This window comes from Glycine soja, chromosome 20 (assembly GCF_004193775.1).
Source record: "Glycine soja cultivar W05 chromosome 20, ASM419377v2, whole genome shotgun sequence".
Classification (NCBI taxonomy): Eukaryota; Viridiplantae; Streptophyta; class Magnoliopsida; order Fabales; family Fabaceae; genus Glycine; species Glycine soja.
This window is the reverse complement of record NC_041021.1, coordinates 40825757-40847712: the sequence shown is the minus strand read 5'-3', so window position 1 is coordinate 40847712 and position 21956 is coordinate 40825757. Positions and strand designations below refer to the sequence as shown.

The window sequence follows — 21956 nt, the reverse complement described above, 5'->3', positions numbered from 1 at the left end:
TCCATTGTCTTGCATCAATTTGATCCTAGATTCTATTGGGGAAAGATGACAGCTAACAAACCAAAAGTAAATTCGATCTCCTTTTTCCTCTGCAATTCAAAAAAAGTTCCACAACACATAATAATTTTAGACAAATAATAAAACACATGAAATAGAAATCCCTGCCCCATTTCATTGCTATCTGTGACACTTTTTACCTCGTCATATATATAAAAATATTGGTAACTAAATTCACACAAGTAAAAAGTTCACATTCACTTCATTATTATCAATTAAAATTTATTAAAACATATTTGGCTCAAAATAAGACCATCAAAGTTTACAAAAATATTTTGTTAAATCGGTGAGATAAAACAAAATAGACTAGCATCATACAATTAATATAAAACTTATGTCTCACTGTCACATCCTATTAGGACATTGTGTCCCGACGTCCTTCAGCATAAGGTTCCTTAGAGCACTTCACCTAGTCATATGCTCCCTCGAACACAAAGTTCAAGATAATCACAGAATCCAAACACAAACAACACACAGGGAGTGAGTTATCACATTCCTAGCTAATAGAGAAACAAGACAACTAGATATACCTATCATATAAACAAAATAACACTTACTTAAATATAACTCACATAATTCTACCACTTTATCATTCAAAATTCACCTTTCAATCATCAATCACATTACACAAGAATCACACATTCCGATCAAGACACAATAATACATTAATTTCATAATAAACAATTAGCAAGCGTATGCAACAGTTATGCTAAGACTCAAACCTATATGCAAGGTGGTATCATGTCAGTGAAAAATCACCCTGAGGCACTCAGGAGTACATAACAAGACACACCACACAATGGGTTTGTCAGGTCACTCTCACTAAGTAAGATCATAGGGAGACCAATCAGGGTCATGATGTTTTGCGAGAATACTCCAACCATATGAGATCAACATAGGCTTAAAGGAGCACTCAAACCCGGTGACCCCAAGGCCTACACTCCGAAGAGTCCGTCAGGGCCTCTCCCTCCTGATTCAAGTCCAACCCCTAAAATCATTTTAGCACACAGACACTGCTCGTGAATTATACAATATTCACGACCTCACACTCGTGTTTTAACACATATACAATATATTGCGCTACAATTTAACACTGATTCCTAAATAGGAAATCTACACTTTCTCTTTAACACTGTGCATTAACACTTTTCTCAAGATAACACTGGTCGGATTATTATACAATTCATAACGTACAACACAAAAATAATGTTACATCAAGAGTTAATCACACACTTATTCACAACAAAAAATCATTCACAATTTCTCATCTCATAATATCACAATCCACCATCATATGTTTTCAACTATCTCACATGCCCTAATTCAATAACGCGATCAAGTAAATACTATTATATCTAATTAAATTGAGTAAAAGTATACTTATTTTTAATTTTAAATTGGTTAAATTAAATTTTGACGTAATTAAAAAAACAAAATAAATTTGCATTGTCACGACTGATGAAAAGTGTGATACGAGGAAACTCAAAAGAGTTTTACAATAGACAAGTTGTTATTTTGAGAAACAATCGCCAGTTCTATTTGATTTCAGTAAACTCAGAAAAAGTAAAATTGATAAGTTGTTAATTTGATGAAGTGGTTTTTGACGACAATCACGTTCAAGGTCAGATTGGTAAGTGGGCTAAGCCGATGGCCCAAGAAACAATTGCCCAAGCCGCCAGGCGAGCAATTTAAGCACACCGACAGAGAAACACAAGTATTTGCAAACCACACTTTAAGTAAAATTGATTTTAATTTTGAAAGTACACTTTACTAAAAAAATTTATTAACTTGAATGTTTGTATTAAATTTTCTCTTAATATTACTCTTAAAATAATTTTTTAAAAACATAAATTATTTCAAATTGAAGTTACTTTTAACTAAAATTAATTCAAATATAATTAGATACATGTAATTTAAGCTCAAAAAGTATAACCAACAAAGGTGGATCCAATCCAATTTGTAAGGAATAAGTTCATATTCCAAAAATATGTAAGTTCAATTTTTTACTTTAGATGCAAGGATCATATTGTACGTAATTTATAAGTATATATGAAAGCACGCTCTTTGAGCCTTGAGGCCTCTTCAGCCTTCATGAACCCTTGGGAACTAAGGGTGTTTAGAACCAAACTGATCTAAAAAAATAACCGAAAACCAATCTAAAAAAACCAATAAATGATTAAAATTGTGTCTTTGAATTTTTTTATTTACTAAACCGAACAATTCGGTTTGATTTTCGATTTGAGGCATTAGAACCGGTTAGGACACTCTCTATTCTGACATACATATTTATATAAATGTCATACATGAAAATACATAATTAATTAAAATGATTTTATTTTAAACATAAAAGAATTAATGTGACTAAAATATTCACATTCGTGTTAATCACCTAATTAAAAATTTATCATATAAGAGTATCAAAATATCTTCAGTCCAAAATAATGTCATCCAATTTTTTTTTCCCAAGAGAAAACAAGTCAAGCAACAGAGTAACATAAAATAACATGTTTAAAATATGATGTAAATAATACAGAGAAACTCATATCCAAATGTCATATGTCAGAATATTGTGTTCTAAAGTCTTCTAGCTTAAGATTCTCCATAGTTATCAGTTAACGATTTATTTCTCCAACATATTTGTATTCTGAATCAACATTTGCATCATAATCCCCAAAGTATTTATTTCTTTTGCTTTTGTTTATTTTAAATAATTCGTTTAATTTTGTTAATTTATTTTACAGTCTTTTCCACAACTCTTTAAATCAATTATTAATTGTTTAAAAATTAAAAATACACCAATATAAATACAAATAAAGTTTAGATGAACTCGACATTCATATTTTTATTTTACTTTATTACTCATTACAGTTTGATACACCTGTAAATAAGTTATGAGTTAATAAATACCCTATTTAAAATCTTTATGTACCCAAAAAAATAAACTCAAAAGTATATCTCATAAAAATTTAATGTGAATTGTGGAAATAACATTACTTTATTATAATAACACCAAGGGATAAAAATCTATAATTAAAAAGAAAGTCTACCTAAGGAGCTCCTCAGAAAAAAAAAAAAAAAACAAAAAAGATAGGCCATCCACCAAGACATGACACCAACAATCTAGGCCAGTTCCAAGAGACCACTATTGTTTTTTACTTCACGAATTGATATTGTTTTTTTTAATCAAACATGCAAATGACTACCACTCATCTCATTGTCTCACCAAAATTTAGCGAGGATATAGCTCAGTAATTGAAGCCTCATTTACCGAATTGTGAGCTGATTGATTTGCTGATTCAATTGTTTGCCTTGAATTATGCTCTGATGAGGATTGCATGTCTGGAAGGCTTCTAGTTCTACCATCCCCAACAAATGCTGGTTCTGAAGGCACCGGTAGAGTTAGAGAATAGCTATTAAGCATGAGTGCAACAGAAGCCATGGTTGGTCTGGCAGCCACATTTTCTTGAACACATAATAACCCAATGTGGATACATCTCATTATTTCATTTCGCAAACCGTCAGTTAATGTGGGATCTACAATGTTGGTAGTTGTTCCATCCCTCCAGTTTCGCCATGCCTGCACAAATTTGTTCAATTGCAGATGTTAGTTACTTCACAGATTTCATCTGCATAGTAATGTGAAGGAAGAAATGGCTTTCTAATCCTATTATTCTAATGATAAGGAAAAGGAAGATAACATGACAAGAAAAGAAAGACTTACAAAGCACAATAGATCCTCCACATTCTCCCCACGTCGAACACCACTGTTTTTATGGCCACTTATTATCTCAAGAACCAGTACACCAAAACTAAAAACATCTGATTTTGCTGAAAATTGACCATATATTGCATACTCAGGTGCCATATATCCACTGCATGCAAATCACAGGCAAGTTTAATTAATCATAAATTTAATTAATCATAAATAAGTAATAGTATGTTCTCATACTTACTAGGTTCCAACAATTCTACTTGTATTTTCCTGAGTCTGATCCATGTGAACCAATCTTGCCATCCCAAAATCAGATATCTTAGGATGCATCTCTTCATCCAAGAGAATGTTGCTTGCTTTGAGGTCACGATGTATAATACGCAGTCTAGAATCTTCATGGAGGTAGAGAAGACCTCGAGCAATACCTCCAATGATTTTGTAACGCCTTTGCCAATCCAATTGTGCTTTCTTTATTGGATCTATATATACATGCATGATACACAACGCCAAATGAGTTTTAAAGCAATTTTAATTAGTGGTCAGTATGTCTTGAACCACAATTAAGGTAAGAGTTAGAGTAATTATGCAGATATTCGAGCTTACCAAATATGAAGTAATCAAGGCTTTTATTAGGAACAAATTCATAGACAAGAAGTCTTTCTGTTCCTTCCAGACAGAACCCAAGTAGCCTAACTAAATTTCTGTGTTGAAGCTTGGCCACTAAAAGCACTTCATTCTTAAATTCCATATCTCCTTGCCCAGAATCCCTTGACAACCTTTTTACTGCAATCTCTTGTCCGTTGGAAAGCTGACCCTGAAAAATATATATATATATATATATCACTGTCAAATATAGTATCTTAATACACCATGTTTTGATGAAGAGGTTAGATTTATCTGAATGAAAAGTGTCATCTTACTCTGTAAACAGCTCCAAACCCGCCTTGTCCAATTTTATTACAATCAGCAAATTCATTTGTAGCAACTCGTATAGTGTCAAAGTCGAATTGCAATGACTCAGCAAATGTAATTTCATCTTCATTATTATCTTCTCTTTTTTCACCTTCATAGGGACCCGGGTGAAATTTGTTAGTCATTTAGATGCGAGCAATAAAAGATAATATTGAGAGATATATTGACATAATTTCGCAATAAAAATAGCAGAAGAAAGAGGCTAAATTGGTTTCCCTGTATCTTATTCTTTGCTAGAAGTGATTGAGTAAAGCATGCTTTGAACTTTTGAAACATTTATTTATTATTGTCTGCAAAATAAATTGTATCTCGTTAAAAGAGTTCAGTTATGATTTATGTTACACTACCGACCCTTTAAATTATAAGACTATTTTTTCTAAAATTATTTTATAAAAAGTGATAATATATCCATGTTTAGAACCTTAGACTTACTTTCATTTTGTTTTCTTGACTTCCTCGCTCTAAGATAGATGCAGAAAAGAATGAGCACCAAAACAACACTAGCAACTGGAACTACTATGGCAATGATAATTCGTGATGTGTTGCCCTTCCCTGCACAAATCAGAATTCTAAGTCCACAGATTAAGATTAATAAGGTTTAACTATTCACTTTCTCTCTATAGTTGTCTCCATTTTAAATTCCAGTCTTTATATAAAAACTAATCTTCTGGCCAAAACCTAACTTTGTTCTCATCTTCGGGCTAAAACTTAAAAATGGAAACAACTATAGAGATCAAAGTGAAGTACTTTAACCTTGAAATTTTTCCAACAGTTAAATAAATGGGTTTGTTTGAATAAACTAGTCTGTAAGCATTTATAGAAGATTTTTTTATAAAACGTAAAATAAATTAAAATGAAAGAGCCTCCATAAAAGCTAAGTTCACAAGCACCTTGCTTTCCTTTCAACAAATGAATAGGCAAAAGAACACTTGACAAAGAGGAAAACGTTCAAATAAAGTTAACTTTGGGGTTCTGTTGGGTGGCTCTATTGTAATTATTAAGGTGTAAGCAGTTTGAGAAAAAGGTGACAAATACCTTGTGAAGAAGAAGTGTTGTTGGTCATAGTTGGTGATGCATCTGGGTCTAATTTCAATGTTGGTCCATAGTAGGAGTAGGGGTCGAATCTAATTCTACAACTGGGTTTTAAAACGTTGCCACCAGCCTTGCCATTAAAATAATTTGGGATATCTGAAATAGCTTCACCCAAGCACGTAGTGCAATCTTCGGATGACAAATCAGGCGTGCACTGTGTATAACCGTATGTGGTTTGAAAATCTGGAGCAGGTTTGCTGCCTGTAGCATACTTACGACGAGAGTCACCTGATGCTGCCGTGCTTGATAAATTCCTCATCAAGCTCTCCAGCACATCATTGAATTCATCCACTGAGCCCGTTACATTCTTCAGGTAAACGATTCGAGACGTAGGTTGATTTTCCATTCGGCCAAATATGGAGCGGTTAGAGTAGCGTAGCATGCACTCTCCTCTCCAATTAATTGCCTCTTTCTGGTTTGGACATTCATCTGCCAGAGAGACTCTGGACTCATTGAGGCATTTGAGGCACTGATCCGGGTTTTGATCGCCTCTGCAGAGCCCAATGGCGTATACTTTGTCTGGGTCTTGGCCATACGAGAAATTGTAGAAACCATAGTAGATATCTGTGTGGGAAGAGAAATTGGATAAGAGAGTGTTGAGATTGCTGTGGTAGGTGCTATTGATTGTGTAGTTGCCTTTGTCGTTATCACAGTTTGTCTGGGCGCTGGCCTGTGATATGATTATAATGGAGAGACAACAAAGAAAGGAAAGGAGTCTAAAAGAAACTGCAGCCATTGAAATTCAGAAGTGACACAATCCAAAGAGTGAAACATCTTTACATATAAACATAATGAAGGAGCTTTCCTCTTCGGGGAAGGGTGTAGTATGATTGGCTGCAGAATGACGCGTTTGATTGACTACAAACTCTTCTACTATTCAAACGATAAGAAAGGTCATAGGAAAGTTTTCTCTACGCTTTTTTTTTTTCCCCACGAAAATGGCTCATGGACAGCGTTCATGCCCATGCATACACGGAAAGAGAAAAATCATAAAATTCCTGATTCCCTCTCATTATAATTTTTTAAGCTTTTAAATATATTTTTAGTATTTTAAATTTAAATAATTATTTTTTTAATCCTTGAAAAAATATTTTTATTAGTCTCTCATGTTTTTAAAAAAATTACTTTTAGTCTCTTTTTATTATAACAATTTTTTAACAATCAATTTTTTTTAATTTATTTTTTGAAAAGTTATTTCTGCTAATTTTAAAACATAAAAAATATTTGACTATGGTTTGGTGACTTATTTTTACATACCGAGGGTTTTAAAGAAAAAATAAAAATATGAATGCGGAATTATAACGATTTTTTACAGATGATTTTAAAGTGTCGTGAATTATTTTTAAATAAATTAAATTAAGAAAAACATTTTTTATGGTGAAAAATCTCTATGACACCATTAAAAGGGACTAATATTAATTTTTCAAAAATTTGAAGGACTAATAAATATTTATTTTCTTAAAGACTAAAAAAATTATTAAAATTTAAAAGATTTAAAATATATTTAAACCTTTTAAAAATAAAAAATTTCTAGTTATTTAAAATATTTCTCCTCGTGTTTATTATTAATTCAAATTCTTAAAAAGGCAAGAAAATGTAATAATGTAAAATTTTTGAAGATTCATCAATTTGATAATTAGTCTATAAACTTTCGGTAATGCTATACAATAAACACGAAACACTAATTCCACTTATGTGATTGGTTAACAATTAAATAGAAAAATAAAAGATAAGAGACGGGTTTAAGGAAAATCAGGAAAGAAAAAATTATTTAAGCTTTCGTACTTTCGTGGATGGTATGTTTCGTGCATGGTATGTTTCTTATACGTATCATTATCATTATTCTTTTTTCTCCCTCTTTTAATTTATATGTGTAAACTTTATATTTTTTTCTCTTTTGTAAAAATACGCAATTTATAAACTATTAATTTATTTATTAATTTTTAATGTTAAATTTGAATATTTCTAAATGTTTGAAAGGATTTATTTTAATGTATTATATATTTTAATACATTGTTTTTTTCTTTATCATCTTATATTTTATTTTTAATTTTTTGATATATTATTATTTAAATTTGACGATGGGGATCACATTAAAGGTCAGATGGGTAAGTGGGCTGAGCTGGTGGCCCTAAGAAGGAATTGTCCATGCCAGCAATTTAAGACAAACGACAGAGGAAGGGGGTCGTTTCACGTTGAGTTATGACTTATGAGCCAAGCTTTTGGTGGGATCGAGTCAAATTACGCCTGTATTTGACAGGGTCTTCTAACGCATACAGCGATGAATTCAGATAACTTTATAAATTGATAAATACTAATTACAAAGCATAATGAAGAGATGTTATTGAAACTTCAAAGCATTTTCTCTCGTGTTAAAAAGAAAAATTCAAAGCATTTAGGACACACAAGGCAGTGCCAAACTCAATTTTACAGTTTGCATATATGTGAATGTGACCTCTTCAGTGAATTAAATGGTAAAAGTTTCGTTTCATACAAGGTACGTGCCAAACAAAGTTAGCTTATAAATGTACCAACAACACAATTTTACTCAGCAAATTAATCACTTCAGTTCCCTCTCTGAAAGAAAGCAATAATCATGATTATTGCCTATTATTTCCTCAATGCAACTTTCCTTTGTTTGTTGTCTCCTTTTCATTATTACATAATTTATCGATATTTGTTAACTCATTGGTAAGTGTTAGAAATAATCTAAGTCACACATCGGTTAAAAAAAATCTCACATCAGAATATATAAGTGAAGAGCAACTCTTATCCCTTGAGCTTGTTTTTGGGATTAAGTTAGACCCAAACTTACCTTCTAAGATGGTATTCTAGAATTACGCTTCAGCTAACTCTACTTTGTGATTGTCTTGTGTGTTAATCGGACTGTCCAATTCTTTCAATTTTTCTTCCAAAACACTTGAAATCTTCTTCTTTTAACTTTTGCTAATAAAAAATAACAAAGATATTAATTTTTTATTATTTCATTAAAAACAACAATAAAATAAAGACATTGTCATCATTCTTAACCAAATTTAACTATCAAATTAAGTCAAATTTCACAGTTATAAAACATCTTTGCTTGTTGTTACAAATTGTTGTGATTTCTTCCTATATTGCATCTTGCACCTCTTATTGCATCTTGCGCGCAATTGAATTTTGTACCACCCTTATTGCATCTTGCACCTCTTAGTTTTTTTAAAAACCCCAACCTATTTCTTTTATATATCTTTTTTCGATCTTTTGCTTCCCTTCTTCCTCTTCTTTCACCTGCAGTCATTGCTAGTCTAAACTCTCCCCTTTCCTGTTCTTTTTTTCTCCAACTCAACTCTTCTTCCTAGAATTGACATTCCGCAAGAGAATACATACTCTTAAAAATGGATTAGATGTTCTATCAAGGGCTTATAGCATGCGCATGACCTATAAAAGGTCTTACTTGACTTGGTTCATATATTAAAAAATCAAATTTACACTTTGAAAAAAACTTATTTAAGTAAATAGGTCATACCTTAGATGTTAAAAAAGGTCTATTAAATTTTATAGGCTGAGATATTTATATGCATACGTAATATTTTATTATATATTTTTATACGATGAATACATAATTATATACATAATACATATACATAATATATATTAACATAATAGTATAAAATTATATAGAAAATTACTTCTTATATCTGGCTCTTGTACTTATTCGAAAATGTAAAATTACACGATTAGGTGTTTTGGAAGCTTAAAAGAAGTAAAAAAAAAAAAAACAAACATTGAAGATGCAAGAAACAATTGTCAGTTATATAATACTAATAGGCCTATTGGCCTTTTTATAAACCTTATCACGAAGTCAAGCTTTTAAACATAGTTTTTAAAATCAGACCACACAATCCAATATTGGCCTATTGGCCTTTTTATAAACCTTATCACGAAGTCAAGCTTTTAAACATAGTTTTTAAAATCAGACCACACCATCCAATTTAATTAGGAATTGATTAAGTGACTCGTCATCCGAGTACTCTAACAAATAAGATAATTTAAAAATTAGTGAAAACCAATCAAACTGACCCAAAATCAGTTATAACTAATGAAGAAACGGTGCAAAGAACCGATTTGAATCGGTATTTTCTAAAAAGAATTAAAAACTTCATTTTCTTTAAGTTTTTAAATTTAATATGAAATATTTAATTTATTTAACATAGTTGTATATGCAAGATGTAAAATGACAATCAATTAAATTGTCAAATTTCTATACCAACTGATCCACACACTTGGTAGTTGAAGGTATGTATTCTAATCTAATTTATATTTAAAAATGTAGATGAGTGGATTTAATCATAGAAAAATGTTAAACATAGATTTTATTTTTAGAGTCTATTTTGATCAGTATGGGACGAATTCAAATATATGATGAGAAAGGAAAAGAAAGAAATTGGAAAAAATGGGTTGGAACTTGGAAGCTAGAGAGATAAAAGAGAAGTCAATATATGGTAATAATGTCTTTAAAAGAGAATTAAAATATAAATTATATGAATTAAAAAAATCACTTTTAAACTATAGGAACTAAAAATATAAGAATCATCAAATTATAAGGATCAAATGACTGATTTAACTTATATTTAAAAATGGAGATGAGTGGATTTAATCATAGAAAAATATTAAACATAGACTTCATTTTTAGAGTGTATTTTGATCATCGGTATGTGACGAATTCAAATATATGATGAGAAAGGAAAATAAAGAAAATTGGAAAAAAATGGTTGGAACAAGTGAGATAAAAGAGAAGTCAATGTATGATAATAATATTGAATAAAGTAACAAATTAGTCTCTCACTTTTGGAGGCGTTGTCAATGTGGTCTCTGAGATTTAAAAAATGTCAAAATGATCATCGACTTTACATTCTATTTGTCACGTTAGTCTGTATCGTTAATAGTCTCATAATACCGTTAGTAAATGTGTGATGTGACACGTTAAGTGTCATCTAGACGTACACGTGGCAAGCGTAATTGAGAAATAAGTAATGTCACATCATAGGGACTAATATGACATAATTTTAAATGTTATATTGAAAAATGAAGAGTCAATTTTTGTATATAGTGTCAAATTGATCCCTAATAGTTTTCAATCTAATTGAAAACGTGATGAATTCTCTCTCACCATTTTCTTTCTCCTATGGTTGAAGGATAACTTCTCTTTATAGAATGTTAAGTCTCAACCTTAGACCAAAGTCTAGTATTGGTTCTATTCTACCTATTTCAGTTGCACCAACATCAATGTCTTCATCAACCCACGAAAAGAAATTACATTGATCTGCATCTTGCTGCACAAGACAAAATACTCATGTTCAATCTTGCACAAAAATTGAATACAAAAAATACCATTAACATTACTTACTTGTGGTAATGGACAAGTATAAAACAGTCTCCCATTATTTCTTACCGTCCTTGCTATTCGAATTGTAGCTCTTCTACGATAATAACAAAAATGGTTTGACGTGACATTCTCTCTTGTGCTTGAATTAGCAGACATGGTAGACCACAAAATAATAGAAGAAGAACTACAAAGATAGAGAAGGATGAATATGAGAAGAATAAGAATTGGATGAGAGTATGAGTAGGAAGAAAAATGAAATGAAAACGTGAATGTTAAAGTAGCGGTTCAGGTTTTAACATTTTGGGAAAAAGATGATCACCTAAATTATATCATTTTATTCTCTTTAATGTCAATTTAGTTCCACCTTATGTGGCAAGTAGAAGAAATTGATGTGAAAGTTTCACATGTGCATCTAACTTGTACTTAACGTGTCAAATCACATATTTACTAATATTGTTAAGAGACTACTAACAACATAGAAATAGAGACTAACGTGACAAACAGAATATAAAATCAATAATCATTTTGACATTTTTTAAATCTTAAGACCAAATTAACAACGCCTCTAAAAATAAGAGACTAATTTAATACTTTACATGAATAACTTCAGCAGACAAGTCTAGATTGATTAGCAACTTATTTTAGAATATCCTAATCAGCCTGACTTGTACCCAATAATGCAATTGATTGTTTAATGTTTAATATTATTTTTTAGTTCATTATATTTTATTATTTTGTTTTAATATATTAAGTATAAAATGTTTTATTTTAATTTTTTATGTTTTTAAAATATTTTGATTTGGTTTTTTTTTTTCTCGTTAAAATGTTTATATTTTGTTAATTTTTTAATTTTAAAATAATCCAATTAAAATAATCGCAGCCAAAAACCAAAAATTCAATTGATTGTTTAATCATAAATTTCAAAGTTTCATACCAACACATCCTCCAGCGACGAATTTAGAGAAGTTTCTGAATTGAAAATTAGTTACAAAGTACAATGAGTACATGTTATTCAAACTTAAAAACATTTTCTCTCGATTTAAAAGGAAAAATTCAAAGCATTTAGATTTAGGACACACGAGGCTCTACCAGTCCAAATTTTACAGTTTCCTTTCAGTTTCCGTATGTGGCCAGTCCTGCAAATTGAATGGTAAAAGTTTGCTTCAAACACGATGCCAGAGAAATTTTGGTTATAAATTGAAGTACCAACACCACATTTACGTACTCAGCAAATTAAAGTGCAATCACGTCAAATGGCTGTTGTTTCCTCTAGAAAGCATTCCTTTGTTTCTAACACCCTCAACACCCTTTTATCCACTCTCTCTTCCAACACAGAAATTAACTATATGGTCAAAACCAGTGCACTCCTAACTTGTCTCAGCAAGAGTACTGCAACCACTGCTTGGTTGGGAAAAATAGGTGGAAGAGTCATTAGACCCAGTTGTAGTATCAGATATGAAAACTACCGCTTCTATGGCATATGCACCAGCTCCGTCTCTGTCACTGTGATCGATGCCGTCCCACTACGTTAAATAAATTTGTCCCGAATGAGACAAATCGAGTTTGAGAAATACCACTTGTAAATGGAACTATGGAAGTCGTCGTATCCTATCCTATTTTTAGAATTTTGTTTTTTATTTTATTTTTCTTTTTTAATTTTTTGTGGAAATCGTCAACCAAATCACGACTTTCATATTATTTTTTTCCCCAGACCTGTACGGTTTACAACTTCATTTTTTTTAAAGTGAAAATCATAAAAAGTAAATACGAATTTACTTTAATTTTAATATATATATATATATATATATTAAAAAGTCATAAATTAAAATACTGATTTTTTATTATTATTTATGTATAGAAGTCATACCTTAAAACTCGCTTCTCATTTTTGTTTTCTTTTATTTATTTATATATATATAAGCCGTGAAACGAACTCACTACTTACGCTTTTTTTTAAAAAAAAAACCTTTTCACATAGTAGATGAGATTGGTTTTCTGTTTAACCATATATTATAATGTTCATTATGTAGTTAAATATAAATTTAATATATTCTTATTAATTAATTTATTACAATATTTAACTATATCTTTATATAGTTGTAATAAATACAAATGTTATATTTATTATATAATTGATTAATATGTAATGTTGTTATAATTATAAATAATGTTCATAAATATATTTACTATATAAAATATTTTTTGATTAATATATAATGTTATTAATTATAATATAATAATAACTATAATAAATAATTTTATAAAATAATAATCATATTTTCATAATTTTCTAACAAACATAAAAATGTTTATTTTTATCCAAGTATTTTGGGAAATAAAAGAAAATGATGTGAAACAAACGCATCCTAAATAACAAAACGTAACAAATTAAGAAAAAGTATTATAAATATGTTGAGGACTTTCATTATTCAAAGGACATAAATATGTACCACACAAGATGAATTGTAAACGCAATCTAGCTTCCACTTTATTTGAGTTTGTAAACACAATCAGTTCAGTCTCCATCAGACACCATTCCATAAAGTTGGCTTCTTAAACGAATTGACATAGCTTGTTCAATAGCTACCGATCATATAAAAAAAAACAAATGAATACTACTTATAAGGACGTGTTACTTTTCAATAATATCACTCTTTCTCTTTAGATAACATCTTAAAATATATGCATTTCCATTTGCCATATTCCTCGAGTGTTCCAATTGAATGTTTCAAGGACGCCATCTATTAAAAGATACATATATATAAATATATGTTAGGTCGTGAATAAGTTGTACTAAAAATAATTTTTAAAATATAAAAATAAATTTGGAGGGCAGGAAATGAGAGATATTCTCAAAACTTGTTTCAATTGGTGCAACCAGATTATTAAACTTGAGTTAACTCTCTAACTTTTACAAGTTTATGAGTTCATTTGTGTCCTGCGTATTAACTCTTGAGTAATTTTTTTTTAGTAGACTCTGACTAAATCCTATAAACTCTAAATAAATTCGATAGACTCTTGAGTTTACCACTGAATCAACGAGTTAGCAAGTTAAAAAAATTAGATCAAAATTTAAGTAATTTTTTATTAATTTTTGTGTGTTTATCATTCAACATATCTTCATTTAGCGTGTTATTCTTAAATACAAAAGTCTCACCTCTAATGATGAGAATGATCTACCACTACTATAACTTCTACAAATTGTCTACTAGTGATGTATTATTACTAGGTTTGATTATTTAAATATTCTGAACTTTATGATTTGCTGCTTTGCTTTATTATATTGTTGAAATATTTAATTAATATTTTATTTATAAATATTTTGTTATTATTTTTATATGAAATAAACTCTTATGAGTGTACGAGTAGAGTCTATGGGATTCTCACGAATCTATGTAAACTCTTGAGTATGATAACCTTGGGTGCAACTATAATACACATAAAATAAAAATCACATACAAACAAAAATAAAATTAAATAAAATTATGGATGGCGTTTAACGTAGATTTTCTTTCCTTTCAATGCATTTAAATTGTCTTTGTTTAAGCTTTTTTTTCCCTTTCTTCTCAACATTAAAATTTAATTTATAATATTCTTCACTAATTTTTCCTTTTTTAATTATATGAGATTTATTACAATAGCTAAGTAATTTACAACCTAGTCATAAAATTTATATTAATCCTTTAGGTACTATTTAAATTTGATCATTGACATTGATGAATTTTATTTACCTTCTAGTTAAAGTATGAATCAGTCAAGATATTTTTTTAGTGAACAAAGAGGGTTAAGAAAAAAAATTATATCACAAAATTTAATAATTTATATTAATAAAAGAAAACAAATACAAAATAAATACATATGTTTACATCATAGAAAACTATTCATTATCTGTTTGAAAACTACTTCTCTTCTCTGTTTTAACTATGTATTCTGTGTTTGTCTTCCCTCTTCTGTCTTTACCAATTTATGTCCTATTCGGCTCTGCAAGCGCGGTTTCTTTCAAAGTTTTTTATTTTGTTTAGTGGCAATGCAAGTTTCATGAGATCATGATTGGCTTATTTTAAGTTTAAATGGTAAAATATTCACGTGCGATGAAACTAGCTCTGATCGAGTACAAAATTTTGCTTAACATGAGTTTAAAATGCATTTTTTTTCCTACTGTTAAAATGCATTATTTGAACCAAAGAATCGTTAGTTGGAATAATATATTTTAAAATCTCTGTAATGTAAAGATATAAGTTTTTGTTTGCTCAGCGGATGCATTACCTAAATCATTAAAAAAATTGCATAATAACATAAAATATTAAATAAATAAAAAATATATTATAGAATCATTCTTTTGTTAAATATTTTTTAGAAGAAAGTACCGTGTCCATTCAGTCTAAGACAAAAAGTTTTTAGTTCAAAAAATACTCACAGAATATCTTATATTAATATTAATTATTAGTATTTGTTATATTTATTTTATATAATTAAATTTATTGTAAATAAATATTTTAAATATATAAATTATATTAATATTAAAAAACTATGATAAATGAATATCTTTAATTATATAGATTGAATTTTAAATTTATAGTAAATAATTTAAATTGCAATATAATTAAGATTGTTTTTAATCACTAACAATTTTAAAAGAAAAACTTTCACTTTCAAAATTGTCTACACGTTACCAAAGATGTAATAATATAAAATGAAAACTACAAACAAATAGTATTAATATGATTGTAGGAAATTTGGTTTATAAAGTGACAGCACCCTTTGGCCATTCATGATCGTACCTATAGCTTCCAATATTCTGATAATCGAGAGGACGATCAGGATGCCTGGTGTTTCTTCCATGCTTCTTTTCTTTCTATTTGTAATATTAATATCTCAAGTCAGTGCCCAGTTAACCTGTGATTACAGCAAGGTCGGAAATTACACAGCAAGTAGCACCTATAACACCAATCTGAACACCCTTTTATCCACTCTCTCTTCCAACACAGAAATTAATTACGGTTTCTACCACTTCTCACATGGTCAAAGCCCAGACAGAGTCAACGCCATTGGGCTCTGCAGGGGAGATGTGGAGCCAGATGAGTGCCGCAGTTGCCTCAACTATGCCAGAAGCAATCTCACACAAGATTGTCCAAACCAGAAAGAGGCAATTATACAATATGACAATTGCATGTTGCGCTACTCCAACCGCACAATATTTGGCAATCTGGAATTTCAACCTGGTTATTGTGTGCGGAACTTATCCAATGTAATGGACGGGGATCAGTCCAAGCAAGCGCTTGCGAACTTAATGGGGAAACTCAAAGGTGTAGCTGCATCGGGTGACTCTCGTCGTAAGTATGCTACGGATAATGTAACTACTGGAAATTTTGAAACCATATATGGTCTTGTGCAGTGCACCCCTGATTTGTCTGAGACACAATGCAATGACTGCTTGGATGGGGCTATCTCAGACATCCTACCTTGTTGTAATTTAAGGTTCTGTGGTGGAGGTGTTAGACCCAGTTGTAATATTAGATTTGAAAACTACCGCTTCTACAAACAGACGACTGTATTGGACCCAGAAGGTACTTCTCAATATACTTAATTGCCTATAGTGTAATAACTACAGTTGAGCTTCACAAACTGAAACCTCAACATGACTTTATGATCTACTTTGATCATTTTCCTCTTTGTGGAGTTTTGTTTTCCTTATTCATTCTATTCAGGTAAAATTATTGCCAGTGTATTAGAGGTGCTTATATATGTATGTTGTCTATTTTCTCTGTAATTAGTCATTAGACTTTTTGATATTTTATTATCCTTAATCCTTGAAATGTTTAACCCAGCATAGGATTCTTGTTTTTGCAGAAAGTGGCAACACAATAGTAATTGCCATCTCCATAGTTGTGCCAACTGTTGTTGTCGTTTTCCTCATTTGTCTCTGCTTATATTTAAGGAGGAGGAAGGCTAGGAAAAATCTTGTAGGCAAGTCCAACTATCAATTTACTGTGACCCTTTTTATTTCCAACTTCTTCCTCCATGGTTTCAAAGAAATATAAATATAGAGAAAAAACTCTGTAGAAAAAGTATATATGATGTATCATAATTTAGAGTAATTCTTCCCTATACGTAATAATTGAACTACATACAATCTATTAAACTGACAAAATATGAAATGTTTTTAATAACTCCTAGTACGAGTAAGTCAATGCCAAGAAGGTAAGAAATTGGGAGTAGTATACACTTTATGTTATGGTTTCAGGAAATTATACCTCCCAATATTCAATTTCAGTTATATCATATTTGAAGTACTAAATAGTTTAAATTTGCTTCCTATGTGAAGTTAAAGAAAATGATGTTGAGGATGAAATTAAAATTGCCGAGTCATTGCAATTTAACTTCAACACAATACAAGTTGCTACAGAAGACTTCTCTGATTCTAATAAACTTGGACAAGGTGGATTTGGAGCTGTTTACAGGGTAAGTAACTCTGTCCAATTCAGATACACATCATCAAAATTCAAAATATGCTATACCACCAGTTAGCAAAATATTTGCTATAGCTGACAGAGATCCATTTTCAGGGTAGGCTCTCTACTGGACAGATGATTGCAGTTAAAAGGTTGTCAAGAGATTCTGGTCAAGGAGATACAGAATTTAAGAATGAGGTGCTTTTAGTGGCCAAGCTTCAGCACCGCAATTTAGTTAGGCTACTTGGTTTCTGCTTGGAAGGAAATGAAAGGCTACTTGTCTATGAATATGTTCCTAATAAAAGCCTTGATTATTTCATATTTGGTACGTCTGAATGACTGCATAGTTAGACTGCTTCTCTATATTTCACTTGTGGTTCAAGACAAAGCCTAACTATTCACACAAAATTAAAACTGATGGATGTATATGCAGATCCAAACATGAAAGCACAATTTGATTGGGAAAGTCGTTACAAAATCATTCGAGGTATAGCTCGAGGCCTTCTATACCTTCATGAAGACTCTCGACTGCGTGTTATACATCGTGATCTCAAAGCAAGCAACATTCTCTTAGACGAAGAGATGAATCCGAAGATAGCAGATTTTGGCATGGCAAGACTGTTTTTGGTGGATCAAACTCATGCAAATACAAGAAGAATTGTTGGAACCTGGTAAGTATTAAAATATGCTATAGATTATTTTTTTCTTTTAAGAGTTTTATTTCAATCTAACATAAATTTCCACCAAATCTTGTATTAGTAGATTATTCGAAGAGTTTGAGTCTTAACTCTTAAGTAATTGTTAGAATCGTTCCCCTTTATATGACTGAGTGATAGCATAAAACAACTTTTATAGTCACAGGAATTCAGAATTATAGCTTTGTCATTGGCAGTAGCAAGTAGCAATTGAAGCAGAACGAAACTAAGAATTCTATCCATATTGACATGCAGTGGATATATGGCACCAGAATATGCAATGCATGGACAATTTTCAGTGAAATCAGATGTCTTCAGTTTTGGTGTACTAGTTCTTGAGATTTTAAGCGGCCAAAAAAACAGGGGCATTCATCATGCGGAGAATGTTGAGGATCTACTAAGTTTCGTAAGTCTTCCGTTTGTCACTAACTATTTTTTCTACTTTGTCAATTAAAAGTATGGATTAGACGATTACAGGCTCCAGACAATTAACGTAAAAGTGGAATCCATGACCTAATAACAAAGTTTTGCAGGCATGGAGAAGTTGGAAGGAGCAGACAGCTATAAATATTGTAGATCCATCATTAAACAACAATTCACGAAATGAAATGATGAGATGTATCCATATTGGTTTACTTTGTGTTCAAGAAAATTTAGCGGACAGACCAACCATGGCTACCATTATGCTCATGCTTGATAGCTATTCTCTAAGTCTCCCAATCCCCGCCAAACCTGCATTTTATATGAACAGTAGAACTAGAAGTCTTCCAGGATCAAGTGAATCGATAATTAAATCAGCTCAAGAATCAGAAAATGAGGTTTCAGTAACTGAGCTATACGCTCGGTAGATTCTAGTTAGGAGGATGATATTCATTCATCATCTATGCTTCCGCTCTCTTAAACAAAATACAACTGTTGGAACTCATGTAATTTGATCTTGCAATGTCTTGTTTAAATACACCACACATCCTTTGTTTAAACTGAGATTGAAGCCAGCTATATGACCTTCATGGTCTTTTAATATTGATGTTCAAATCTGTATTCATGAATTGCCGCTGCATTTATTCTGTACATACACATGATCAAAACTACAACACAAACAGTCTATATTTCAACCACTCCGATCTTTTCATGCAAATTAATGTATGAACAACTGAACCACAAGTTGGTGTTAAAAAAGTCTTAAGAAATAATAAAAGTCAAATTAAACCATAAAAGGTCAGTTTAGTTTAGTTCGGATTTGATAAATCAAATCAAAACTAAACCAAACTCCATGTTTTCATATTTTTAGTTCTCGGGTGATCAAGGAGCTGAAAACCTGTCTCCTTCTTTCTTCCTTCTCCTTGGTCTTTTGGAGTTCTTTTACATCAGAGCAATCTAGACTGCGTGCATCATAACATAATTTTCTAATTAGGGTGTGCCGGTAGATTACCATCTATCTCAGAGATATATTTAATGTTGTTGGCCATCACCTCCCAACTCCCAAGTAGAAGATTTGGGTGCAATAGTCTGATGCACAGAGCTGCACCGTGCATGCTTCTTCAACTGTGATGTGGTTAGCGGGGTACTAGGTGGTTGCTCTCCACTTCGGGCAAACAGATCATTTTTAAAGCTTCCAATGTCATTATTAAAGCATTCGCATCCTTCATGTAGCAATCATGCACCTTGTAATTCGTAGTGCATGATTGATGGATGGTCTGGGCTGAAAAACTAACAATTGTTCCCTCTCTCCCAAGTTATGTACTTGAATAGCATTTAGTTTTTAGCAATCTTCACTTTAGCATGATAGAACTTTAACCAACTCTTCAGAAGTTTCTCGAAGCAGGCCAGCCAGAATATTCCATTGTCTTGCATCAATTTGATCCTAGATTCTATTGGGGAAAGATGACAACTAACAGCATACCAAAAGCAAACTGGATCTCCTTTTTCCTCTGCAATTCAAAAAAAGTAGTTCCACAAATTTCTCAGGCAACACATAATAATTTTAACAAATAATAAAACACATGAAATAGGAACCCCTGCCTCATTTCATTGCTATCCCTAGGCATGTCTATGATCTCCGTGTGTGGACTAAGGTAATAAACAAATTTATTTACCTTATTCCTTGTTTGGATGAGTGTATTTAGAAATGAATGAAATTAATGAGAGAGAAAAATGGAGAGGAGAAAATAATTTTGGCTTAAATATCTTTTTTAGTCATTGTAATTTAGTATTTTTTGTTTTTAGTCTTTGTAAAAAAAATTATTTTAATTTTATCCTTATAGCATTTTAAATATCATCTTTTTCATTAAAAATAATTTGTAAGGACAAAAGGTAAAAAATATATTAAATTACAAATACTAAAAATATATTTAAATCAATAGATTTTCATGATTTGAATGGGTGGAAATTAAGGGTGAGAGGAATTTAAATTGTAGGACTCGTTACAAAAATAAGTTCCCCACTATAAGGCAGAGATGGAAGGAAAGAAGTGGCGTCTCAATTATTTTAGTATTAAATATTTAAAAATAAAATTATTTTGAAAATAAAAAAATAATAATTTATATTGAGAAAAACTACTATAATAAAAAATTATATTTTTTTTAAACTTAAATTTATTTTTTAATTAATGTAAACAGTCTTTTTTATAATATTTCTTTATTTTCACGTTTTTTTTCACTCATCCAAATAAGGAGAGAAGTTTCTTTATTTCTATCTATCGAAATAACACATAATCTTTATTCTATTTCTTTTTTATATTCCGGTTTTTTTTTCTTTCTCCTTTTGGTGTAAGGTTTCTTTCTTTAATCTAAACAAAACATTAAGGTTAAAAAAAGCATTAAGGAGTAATTTAAAAAGGAAAAAAATAATATTATAAATATAGTATGAGGAGTGAGTACTTCAGTCTCAAATTATTCAAAGAGTATAAATATATCCTACCACACAAGTTGAATTAGAAACGCAGTCTAGTTTCCACTTTTAACAATAAGTTGTCTTCTAAAACAAATAGACATAGCTTGTGCAAGTAATGAATATATAGCTACCGGCCGCCCATGTCAAATGCAAATAAATCAGAGTGAGACTTTTATTGAAGTGTGACTTTGTTTTACAGTGTATAAATTTTAGTCTCTTCAATGTTTCAATTGAATATTTCAAATACAGCCTCCAATCCCCTATGTCGTGTTGCTGTATTTCCCCAAGTGAATGTCTGGAAGCAAGCTGACTAGTTCAGAACAATGGGGAAAAATTCGTCACCTTGTCCGCAGAGCAGTGTGCAAATGTTATCTGGATTCTGGAGTGATGTGTTTTTTAAGCTTGGATGGGGCTATCTCACAATTCCAAACTTGCTGTAATGGCAAGATAGGTAGTTGTAATATTAGATACGCCACCTTGTCCACCAATAACACTTCCTCATAAAAAGGTACTTGTCATTATACTTAATTTGCATACAGCGCAATAATTACAGATGAGCTGAGCCACACAAACTGAAACCTGAACATCACTACATGATCCACTTTCCGGGCCATTTTATCTTTAATTAGTTATCAGATTTTTTGATATTTCATTATCCCTAATCCTTGAAATGTTTTTACCCAGAAGAGGAATTTTGTTTTTGCAGAAAGTGGCAA

General features: G+C 30.8%; 2 protein-coding genes across 7 annotated transcripts; one reads left to right on the top strand and one right to left on the bottom strand.

Moving 5' to 3' along the window:
* Positions 1–2959: 2959 nt before the first annotated feature.
* LOC114402938 (putative receptor-like protein kinase At4g00960) lies at positions 2960–6604 on the bottom strand. The gene is made up of 7 exons (XM_028365643.1): positions 5777–6604; positions 5174–5293; positions 4690–4832; positions 4373–4583; positions 4011–4248; positions 3779–3929; positions 2960–3634 (listed from the first exon to the last, which is right to left on the bottom strand). Exons 1-7 carry the CDS (start codon positions 6567–6569, stop codon positions 3287–3289), a joined length of 2004 nt encoding a protein of 667 aa, XP_028221444.1. The 5' UTR covers positions 6570–6604; the 3' UTR covers positions 2960–3286.
* Positions 6605–15937: 9333 nt separating this feature from the next.
* Positions 15938–19397, top strand: LOC114402946 (cysteine-rich receptor-like protein kinase 10). 6 transcript variants are annotated; one of them, XM_028365652.1, is made up of 7 exons: positions 15938–16768; positions 17052–17168; positions 17527–17663; positions 17768–17978; positions 18087–18324; positions 18604–18754; positions 18882–19397. In XM_028365652.1, exons 1-7 carry the CDS (start codon positions 15973–15975, stop codon positions 19194–19196), a joined length of 1965 nt encoding a protein of 654 aa, XP_028221453.1. In that variant the 5' UTR covers positions 15938–15972; the 3' UTR covers positions 19197–19397. The 6 variants fall into 6 exon arrangements, with proteins under 6 accessions (XP_028221453.1, XP_028221456.1, XP_028221455.1 ...); XM_028365655.1 differs by lacking the exon at positions 18882–19397 and having other exon boundaries at positions 18546–18746; XM_028365654.1 differs by lacking the exon at positions 18882–19397 and having other exon boundaries at positions 18509–18746.
* Positions 19398–21956: the final 2559 nt, after the last annotated feature.